The sequence below is a fragment of the Apis cerana genome, linkage group LG9 (assembly GCF_029169275.1).
Source record: "Apis cerana isolate GH-2021 linkage group LG9, AcerK_1.0, whole genome shotgun sequence".
NCBI lineage: Eukaryota > Metazoa > Arthropoda > Insecta > Hymenoptera > Apidae > Apis > Apis cerana.
In genome coordinates, this window is record NC_083860.1 from 5,897,446 (window position 1) to 5,909,636 (window position 12,191).

The 12,191-nt window shown below is 21.3% G+C and overlaps 1 protein-coding gene across 1 annotated transcript; it reads right to left on the reverse strand.

Moving 5' to 3' along the window:
• Nucleotides 1-3: 3 nt before the first annotated feature.
• On the reverse strand, nucleotides 4-12,181 carry LOC107994683 (protein cueball). Its single transcript, XM_062079157.1, has 7 exons — nucleotides 11,910-12,181; nucleotides 6,373-6,591; nucleotides 5,623-5,812; nucleotides 4,759-5,358; nucleotides 4,315-4,632; nucleotides 3,632-3,917; nucleotides 4-2,548 (listed from the first exon to the last, which is right to left on the reverse strand). Exons 1-7 carry the CDS (start codon nucleotides 11,989-11,991, stop codon nucleotides 2,444-2,446), a joined length of 1,800 nt encoding a protein of 599 aa, XP_061935141.1. The 5' UTR covers nucleotides 11,992-12,181; the 3' UTR covers nucleotides 4-2,443.
• Between the last annotated feature and the right edge of the window lie 10 nt (nucleotides 12,182-12,191).

The following is a 12,191-nucleotide window of genomic DNA, read 5'->3' on the forward strand; positions in this document are numbered from 1 at the left end:
ATATTAGTCTTAATTATTTTTATTACATTTTTATTTGTATACAACAGCAATCAACATATTAATCATAATAGAATGGTACAAAATATTAAAAATTTTGATATCTTTCAATAATATTGATAAAGTATAAAAATAATAAAATAATTTTAAGAATTGTTTTATTACTAATAATAACATACCAATGAAATTTTTTCTTTTTATTGTTGAAATAACAGTAAAAATTTGATACATTATTATCTATATCAATTAAATTAAGTACAAACACAAAAAAGAGTAAAAAAATAAAACAATTTAGCTATTTAGAATATACCTGTGAAAAATTTGGGAATGTAAGCCTTTCACTATAAATTCACTAACCCTCCTCTGGGGATGAGTGTTCGAGGAAGGACTACATTCCAAATAGTATTTAATATACATTTTACTCGTATCATTCTATTTGAACATATTTTAGAATTTAACAAATGATACAAATATTTTATATAAAATTGATTACTAAATTATTATATAATTATAATTATTAATAATATAAAAAAATGACACTGTAAAGGACAATGGTCTTTAAATTATATTATTAATTATATGATATATAGGAACAAAATAAATCGTCATGTCCTTTGCTTCTACAACAGCAGGAACATTACTTCTCATAAAATAGAAGTACATATTGAAAACAAATAATGAATTATTTATATTTATCATAATATTAGTATTTCATGTTTATAACCGAATTTAAAATAGCTCATAGCTGTATTACATCTTTTATGTCTGTAAAAATTACTGCCATGCAATAATTGCCTTTCTGTTTCATCTACTTATTTAATACAATTTCATTTGGTGCAAAAAAGACATACTGCTATCAGTATGCTACTATTATTATTATATATGTGAAATTCTAGAAACTTAATCATATTATTTTAAGATAATATTTCGAAATTATACTATTATACTTAATATTGATAATTTTATACAGAATCTCTTTCTCTCACTCTCTCACTCTCTCTTTCTCTCTCCTCTCTTTGGTATAAATTTAAATTTATGTTTTAATTAGCTACACATTATAAAATGCTAGCTATCATTCGTAAATAATTGTATAATTTAAGTACAAAGAGAGCGATAGAAAGTACAATTTGATTTTAGTTTTTTGGAAGCAATAAAACAGAAAATACAATATAATAATTTTAAACAGATTTCTCCTGTTTTATTGTATTTTGTATAAGTTAGTTACTTTTACTTAAATATATAACAATTTGTACTCTATTTCAAAAACCAAGAGATTATGTAAAATCTTTCAGTCTGCAAACGAATTTCAGCACGTTTGTTGTACTTTCTATGGATATATAAACGTCCATTAATTTACATAATGTTTTTATTATTATTTAAAATTGTAAATAACTTATAGAAATGGATTATAGATTTTCTGTTATTTATCATGTATAAGAATTTGCATAATATCCAAAACAATGTTATAAAATCTTTATATAAACAACCTTAATCGCTCAAAAAACGAAATAACTGATTCATTAATTTTTAAAATTTTAAAATTTTCTAAAGTCATCCAAATTACATTATTTTCCTAAAATTCTCTCGTAAATACAAAAAATTTTTATCAATATTCTTCTTTGATCCAAAATTATTTATAAAAAAAAATATAAATGAAATAAGAAATAATATAATATAACATAATTTAATTTAATATTTAAGAATAAAGTTCAATGATATTTTTAATTTGAAATATTCATTTTTTTGTTTTAAACAAAATATATAACATAATGTTCATAATAGTTTTGTAATCTAAGATTTTTTTTAAAATTGTACTCATTATTAATAATACGTTGAGCAATCACTAAGCCTAGCAATTAAGGCATATTTTATGTACCCTTTAGTTGCACTCAGAATTAATAATAGAATTAAAAATAGGATATTATTTATTTTAATATATATTTTCTTACTATTGAAATAGTTTCAAAAAATGAATAAAAATAAACAAGGAATAAATTAGGAAATATTACTAACAAAGTATTATATAAAATTTGTATAAATTTTATATATATATATCTATTACTTATACCAAGACATTTCAAAAATGTCATGGAACTTAAGATTTTTGTTTATTTTATGAAAAATATATAATTGCATATTTTTAAAAAAAATTGATAATTCTTTTAATAATTAGATGAAATCATCTTTATATGAACACAGCCCTACATGTTATTTAATGTAATAAAAATTAAGAGTCTTCGAAAAAGACCTTTGGCTTTCTTCTTTTGACTGTATCATCATCATGATGTTCTTGTATTTCATAAGCATTGTTATTAAATATAACAATAATACTACAACGTTCTGCGGTATGTACAGACGTGTAGTTCTGCGAAGTTAAACTTTCCATGAATTTTTTATTAACTCCACAAAATCTTCGCCAATCAACACGTCGAGTTATTAGTTTATGCTACCATGAATTTTCTTCCATATTATCGAGCAAAGAATTTTTTTCTTCTTTCTTAGAACCATTTGTTCCCGGCGCCGTTGCACATAATTTTGGTTCGAAACATGGCTGTAAAAAATAAAAGTTTAAATATGAATCCGATAATTTGCTTCGAAATTTTGATGATGTAAAGCATGATAAAAAAGATAAACTTTTATAAATTTTTTAAATAAATATAATTTTTAATCTAACGATTTAATTATATATTTAATTATAAAATATTTTTAATTTTTTAAAAACATTTTTAATTTTTAGAATTATTGTGAATAGTTGATATATTGCAAAATTAAATTTGAAATAAATATAAACTTTTAAGAATTAATCTATATATGAATAAATTATTTTAATAAATTAAAATGATTTGTATAAAAATAAGTAAATTATATTGTAAGTTATATTCAAAAAAAAAAAAATATTGAGTATATTAAGATATTCATACTAAAGTATTAAAAATATTTTCCACATAATGTTATTTTGTAGAAAGGTTACTATTAATTCTGAATAACTGTTTTATATTAAAAATTATTTATTCGTTCAAAACTTAAAGTTCTAATAGTACAAGTTGTTTTAAATTCATAATCATTAAATTTCATACTGCAACATATAATGAAACATCGCATAATTATATATTTTTTAAATGAATCTATTTTAATATCCCAAAATCTTAACAAAAGCTGTATAATAATTTATATCAGTTCATGCATAATAAGATATTAATTAAGATGTAAACGAAAAATTATTACAATTAAATAATGAAATTTCGAAATGGCATTCAAGTTAGTAAAAAGTAAATATGCAATTCTTTTTCAATATTTAAATATTAAGTATTCCAAATATAATTAAAAGCATTCCTAATTGTAATTAAATAACAAGCATTATAAATTTAAAAAATTAGAAAATAGCAATGTTATTATTTTTTTATTTTTGTTTTGTATTTAAAATTTTTCCTAGGAGAAAGAGAAACAATCTGTTTAATTGAAATTCTTATGTTTGTGTCCTATATTTTTGATTTTATTTTTAAATTTTTAATTGTTTCTTTTTCTCTGAATATGTGATATAATTGCAATATTTATTTAATACATTTTTAATTCATTGCATATATTATATGCTCATGCACGCAAATTTTTATATTTTAGTTGGTAAATCACTCACAGTTTCACAGATATTCATGTTGCAGCAGTTTTCTATAGTTATTTCACATTGATTATCCGGCAGCTGTGGTCGAGATGTGAGCGGTGTCACACCGCCTTTGCTGACGACGAAACGTTTTTTGATACGTGGTCGTTTTCGGAACTTATTTACATAATAACTAAGTACGATTATCACGAGAGCAAGTATGCCAATGAATGCACCAAAAATTGGTAATAATGTTCTATATTCGTCTTCTTCTTCTTTAAATGTCACTAATTGTGCACCTTTTTCATTTCTTTCAGCACATCTATTAATAGAAAATTAATGTAAATTCATTTCAAATGAGAATTTTTAAATCATATATTGACTAAATTTTTAAATTTCATTTATAAAAAAATTTTATCAAAATTCTTTTATGATTAAAATTATTTTTATACTAATTTTTAAATAATAGAAAATTCAGTAATTAAACAAATTATGTACAACGTTATACAATTGTAATGATACATATGAGTGAATATGTAAATTTATAAAATAATTTAAGAATTTGATTATATGCACTGTTTGTCCTTAAAAGTGTAATTTTTAATTATTAAAATTTTTGATATCAAATAAGTAATTATTTTAATTTAAATTGAAACAGATTAAGAATTCAAAATTTTTTCAAATTCTTATGAAATTAAAAGTTTATCAAAGCGATATACCTGCACTTAGCGTTAAGAGAAACGCTAGTAGGAACTGGTTCCATGTTTGCACAAAATATTTCACAAAATTCAATTACATTGTTTAAAATCTCACAACGAGATCCTTCAGAATATTTACACTTACAAACTGGTTTCTCATTTAGGACGGAACACTGACCATCATGCAAACAATAGTCTTTGCATGGATCTGTTTCACATCTTGGTCCAATAAATGTACTATTGCACTTACAAATGGGTAACCCATTAATATTTATACTGCAGCTGCCTTGTAAACAATAATTATGACAAAAATCCGTCTCGCAATGTGCTCCAGTGAATCTAAAATAATTTAATTCATATTTAGTCTTAATTTTACATTATATAAATTTAGAATTTGATTTTTAAATTTCATATCAATAAAATAAAATCCAAACTCAAACTATATTTATGTTATTAGATACTTACCCAGATTTACATTGGCATGTTCCTTCTTTTTCGTTCATAAGACCATTATTCAGACAGTATTTGATCGTTTCAGTAGTCATCTCGTTCATTTCTTCTGTACTAGTTGTTAAATTATTAGATGATTCACGAAGCGGTATTACATTCGTCGTGCTAATTTTTAATCTTTTTTTGCAATCTATTTTGCCAACATTATCACGCGTTAAAATCCCACTTGGTGCAATACCAGGATGCGACTCATGATACGAACGAAACTTAATCATTGAACTTTCATTTTTCCCGTCTTTTGGCATTCTCCAAATAGCTCTTTCCGTGATGTCATTCCAATATATCGAATCATTATCTAATGCTAAATGAACTGGTTGATGGCGTTTAGGTTGAATCAAATATTCACGTTCAGAACCATCGAGATTACTACGCTCGATTTTAATTCGTATACCTTCAATATCATCGATCCAATAAAGTTTCTCGTTGATATGATCTATAGCGATAGCTAACGGATCATACAAATTTTCATTGATTATGGTTGTTTGATTGCTTCCATCTAAATTTGATCGTTCGATACTTGAATATGAATTATTATTATTTGTCCAGTATATGTGCCTATATAATATAAATAATAAATATAATTATAAGTTCTTATATTTTTTCATATATATGTATATAAATATTTTCCTTTTTTTTTCTTATTTTTATATTAATTTAATTTAATTTAATTTTTTGTATTCTTATTTAATTTCGTTATGTTTCAGGGAGATTTTTTTTCTTTTACTTGATATGAATTTCTAAATGGAATTTCTAAACTGATCGAAATTATCTGTTGTGAATGGCCATAGTAATGTCTATGTAGGACATAAAATAGCACACCTGTTACACACATCCAGAGCGATACCACACGGATTTAAGCTGGTTAAATTGTGGAGCACTTTTGCTTCCTCCAATGATCCATCGGGTAATATATGCATCTTCATAATCACTTCTTGTAGAATATCACTCCAAAATAGAGTTTGCGTTTCTACATCGAAAGCAAGTGTTAGAATGAGACTCTTATTTTGATCTGAAAATAATAAAAAATAACGTTTGCATATTATAAGTTCAAAAATATAATTTTAATTTAAATGTAAGAAATAAATTTAAATTTATTTTTATATTGAATTTCTTAATATAAATATTCATTAATTTTTTTTTAAATAAAAATCTTTAGATATATATATATATATATATATATATATATATATATATATATATATAAAATTTAAATTTATTAAAAAAAATTTATTCTTTTACTGTAAGGAAACTTTTTTTAATATAATTTTTTTAATATAATAGATTATAATTATAAATATTATGATATTATTAAATATTAATAATTAAATTGTTATATAAAATATTTAGAAATAATTTTTCATAAAAATAAAAAATCTAATATCAAAATATTAATATATATATCAAAAGAAATATTCATATATTCATAAATTATGAATATTTCTATTAATATTAAATTCAATTCAGAAATTAAAAATATTTAAAAAATAAAAAATATTCAGAAATATGCATGCATAAAAAAAATAATTGTTATAATAATATTAATATATATACTAATAGTAATATAATTACTTTTATGTAGCGGTTTTAACGTAAAATTCTTGTCTGTCAGATTATTACTAAATATGGACATGTTGTTCTTATTTCTCAAATCGCTGAGAAACATTGTTCGAGTATTTTCATCATAAGCCACCCCTGATAGAGCCACAGCATCCATAAATTTTGCTTGCGCTATTAATGTTTGATTTTGCGCAAGAAATTCAATTTCACGCCCTATCAATACTGCTAAATCTGTAAAAATAAAAAAAAAAATTAATTAATAATAAATATTATAAAAAAATTATATATATTATATATATTTCATTAAAATTATTATGATTATTTATATTTAACAAAATATAATCATTATTATTTCATTAATTATTTTTTTTTTAATAATTATTTTATTATATCTAATTTATGATATATCGAAAATTAATATAAACAACTTTTTATCTAATAATTATTTGTTATGATGAAATAAATTAAAATTATTTTATCTAATTTTTAGTTAATAAAAATAAAATTTATAATTCATAAAATGAAATCAATCTTCCAAAAATCATTTTCTCTTTTTTTTAAGTAAATAATTATATAAATTTTTAGTTTATAGTATATTAGTTTATATTATATTTATAGCTTAATAATTTTTTTAAAAGAAGAACTCCTATATATATATTATGAGATTTCTTATTTAAAATTTTTAATGTTATCTAAATCTTTTTTTATTCTATAATTTTTTTTCCATAAAAGATGATATTAGAGGTCAGGTTTTATCTTACTTTTCCTTTTATAATTTAATGTAAATAATAATAAACTTTAGTGAAAAATAATTTGAAATGATTAAAATAAAAAAATGTGTAAGATTTTTTGTTTTTTTTTTACTAATTTTATAGCATTATGATAGCATTCATCATTATCATTTTAAAAATTTTAAAAATTACATTATGCATATCTTAATAATTTATATTACATATTATGTTATCAAAGAAAAAATATTAAATAAAGAAAAAAAAAATAAATAAATCTGCACGAATTACAGTTTGAAATCATACTATGCGATTTTGGATGAAATTCCAATTTTGCATATTGCATAATTTTTTAGAAATGCATGTAATCATCATTAAATCATCATTTATAATAAATCATAAATCATCATTTATTTTAATAAGTTAATAAATTTTATTTATTAAAAATGATATAAATTTATTTTTAAAAGCTTTTATTATTCTTATATAAATTTCTTAATTTATGTATATATATATATATATATATATATATATATATATATATATTATGCTTGTTTATTGTAATTTTCAAGAATGCATTTTTTGAACTTCAAAATGTAATATTGAATTCTAAAATAATACTAATCTTATATTATACTTAAAAAAAAAAATTATAAATAGATTTTACAATCTTTGTATGTATATTATTCAATTTATGTTTCAACTATATGTTTTAAATTAAAAATAATAATAAAAAAATAATAATTTATATTGATCAATAAATAATAACTTGTAATTTACTTTTAATTTTATAAATTATATTTTTTCATTATTTTATTCAAATTAAAAAAATAAAAAAAAATTTAAATAAATAATAAAATAATTTATAATTCACTTTATTATAGATTATTTCAATGATTTATTTTAATTTTTATCATATTCGAGATATATTTGAATTAATTCACATAATGCAAACATGAAATATTAATTATGCAATATGAAATATAGTAAGAAATAGATGAAAAGTTCAATTTATTCTGATATTTCCAGGAACTTCAAACAAGTCTAAAAAATTTAACGTTCGGATTACTTACTTCAATATATAAATATTCAATTTTTTAAAAGTTTTTGACAAATTTATTTGTATAATTGATTTTATTATATCCGAGTAGGTACAAATATAGTTAAACAGTAAAATTAAGATTTCATGAACCGCAGATAGCATAATTCTTTGAGTATGCATGTAAGATATCACTTAATTAAGACTTATTAACCTCTTCGATTGCGGTTATTTTGTTGGAAAATTTATAAATGTAACTATCATTTCTATAATTAAAAACAAAATCAATATGATAAATTAAAATATAAATATATAACGAATAATAAAAAAAAAAGGATTGAAAGTATTAAAATCAATTTTCTAAAGTAAATTTAAAAAAAATACAAAATTTATATAAAATCATATCATATATTAATGAATTAACAAAAAAAGTTTTGAAATTTATATTATCTTGAATTTATTTGTTCTCTTGATTCTATTTTAATGTAGTATATTTCTAATTCAAAACACATTAGCAATTCAAAATTTGAAAGATAATATGCATGTAATAGTAATAATAGAAAAAGAAAATGTTTTACACTTATTTTTTTCGTTTTATCAAAAATATTATCATACATAAATATTTCATTAAAAATAAATATTTCATAAATTTTTCCTGTAAAATTCTATAACTTAATATGTAATCATAGTAATGTTATTAAAATTAAAACTTGTTTAACAAAATATGTATTTCAACATACATTTCTCGAAATCATGTAATCTTTACGTCACGTATTTATAAATGCAAATATTATACAAATCATAAGAAAATGAATTTCAAATATAGGAAGTTTAATATAAATTCTATAATAATTTAATTTTTTTTCTAAATTTTTATGTATTTATAATTTTATTGTATTAATATATCAATATATTATTAATATATTATATCAATATATTATTAATATATTATATATATTAAATTATTATTTATATATTTAAATATTTTATTTATAATAATTATAACAAATTAATAAATAAATGATATAATAAATTTTTAAATAAGTTTTTTCTTCATAATATATCTTCATAAATAATTTAATCATAGATGATTGATAGATATTTATATGTTGAGTCAAGAATCAATTCACAAGTGTATATTCACATCTACTCTTGATTATATTGCGGTTATAAATTAACCTACAAATTAGCGGTACCGATTGATATAGCAGGTTTTCAGGGCTGTATATAGTATACTATTGCAAGATATACACATTATGTACATATTTGATTTTAAAAAAAAAATATTCATAAAAAGAAATAGTATATATTTTTTTTAAATAGAGTATAAAAAAAATTAAAAGAAAAATATAAATTCATAATTAAAATATTTCCATGTATTTTTTCCATGTATCGACATATATTAAATATTTTATTTTATACTTATATATTTTAATTTTTTAATCATTTTATATATTTTTTATATTTTTTATATTTTTTTATCAAATATAAAGGAATTCTGTTCGCACGTGTTTTTACTCTACGCATATGTTAAGATGTTGCGCGCGCAACTAATATTTAAAAAGTGCGCGCCATAATTATAATACAGAAACTTTGAAAACTTATATTTTCTAAATCGAACCATGATATCGAAAAATAGAAAAGTTCTTTATTAATCTTATAATTATAAATTAAATCATTTTTAAATCTGTAATTTAATATAGTTATAAATAATTTAATATTATGGATAATGCAGAAAAATTAAATAAAAATAAATGATTAAGATAACTTTACCATAATTTATAGTAAATAAAATTTATAATATAAAATTCAACAAATTTTTTTTTTAAATTATTTTAAATATTGAAATATTAAATATTTGTTTTAATTATCGAAAAGCACATTATAATTATGCAAGGCATATTATAATTGTAAATAAGAAAATACAATAAAATATGGAAAATACAGTGACAGATTAAATTTTATCTAAATGTTTTATAACGATAAATCGAATGTCGAAGATCATTGAATATTTCTTTCATTGTCGATTGACTTGACAAGAAATTAAACTGCGCAATGTCTGCGAATCATGGAATAAACTATTCAAGTTTTTGCAATATAATGAACATACACATTCATAAATATGTTAAATATTTTACTTGCTGATTGAAAATCATTTCCAGTTGACGTACGCACGAATAGAAATTTTATTTGTGCAAGAATAGATAATAAGAGGAAAATTTGTATGTTATTGACAAATATTTTTCTTTTTTTTTTTACTTTGACATCAAATAGATTAAATATAATAAATATAAATATTTAAATATTTATAAAGTGTTTAAAAGATATTATTTTTTCATGTATATTTTTTTAAATGAATTTGTAAAAATTAAAACAATTTGTATGAAAGTAATTTATAATAATGGTTAGATAATAAAAGCATAAATAATGATATACCAACAAAAAAAATGAAAAATTATATACAACACTGAATTATCTTATATTATTATTTCCAGTTTTGAATTTTTTTCTAATAAATTATCACGAGTGTTATATTTCGCTGTTCCATATAATTCTTATATTCATATTATATATTATATTCATATGAACATACGTCTTGTATATCTCACTTCACAATCGCGACATAAGAATACAGCTATTCAATTTCGTTACATTTGCATTTTGTAAATTTCGTCATGCTTATTTATGATAAATAACTATTGCATTAATCTTATTAATGATATAAAATAAATACAGCAGAAAATTCTTTCTATTTGTTATACTTGAAAATTATTGGAGATAATTTTTTTTATTGATCTATAAGGATTGAAAATTAATCAATATTTCTGTTATTAAATTAACTTATTATTCTATATCGTTATACATTTTACATAACTGATATATATACACATATATATATATATATATATATATATATATATGTATCAATGCAACGATGAGACTATTTTGTATTCTGTATATATTCTATAAGATTATAAAATTAAACAATCCAAATAATATTATCAGGTTTATGTATTACGTAATTCAGATTTCACATATCATTGTGTACGCATAATTTTTAAACAGTTTGATATTAGTGATACAATGCACGACGGAACAGTTTTTCTAAATACGCTCGTGAGGATGTACACGAGAATGAGGATTCGAGGATCGCCTGACATTCGAAAAATTCATGTGACATAATTCATATGACTACTATTTTTACACTGATCATACCACATGGTTTTCTTTTGATATTTGTCAAGAGAACAATCGAAATAGATAAAGTAGATCCGTGTCGATCTATATTATAATTAAAAAAAAATCACTAAAAATTTGACCGATAGATGATAATTTTTAGATGTGTTATCGAGTTATGGTAATTCAATATAGACTTTTATTCGCTGATTTATTAGCTTTTCGATAAAATTCCGTACGATTTCTATATGCGTGTACGCATATACACAGAAAGCAGAACTCGGTTTGACATTCATTACGTAAACAGGTATAAGGACAAGTACCATTTCGCTTTATTTCCATATCAATATTAATTATAGAAGTCTCGTGAATCCGTTCGAAACAAATCAAGGATCAGTTTCATTCACCTTTTCAGTCGTGTTTCGACTTTCTACAAGGTAAAACAGTACGAGAAGTGGCGTACGTGACCACTGAGACCGCGTGAATGGAGAGCGTTCACGCGACTCGCAACACGGTGTTACTTGTATCGTTTATACAATATTAAATTGTTATTAATACAATTTTTCATAACATAAAATGGTTTAATAAATGATTATTCTACTTACCCCAAGATCTAGCATGTATGTTAATTGTGAAAATTCCAAATATTATCGTTAATATAACGGTCAAGTTTTTACGAGATGTCATGATGTGCGTTCATTTGTCAGCCGCTTAATTTGCCTGGAAATATTGTTAAGGCACAGGTGACGGATGTAAATGACGATAAGATACACTGCAGCCTTAATTTCTCTCCGTTTTCTTTCACTAAAATAAATGATGAACGACACAACACATCTTCACTAAACGGCGGCTCTGCGCGAACTGAGAGCTCGTGACTTCGATGAGAC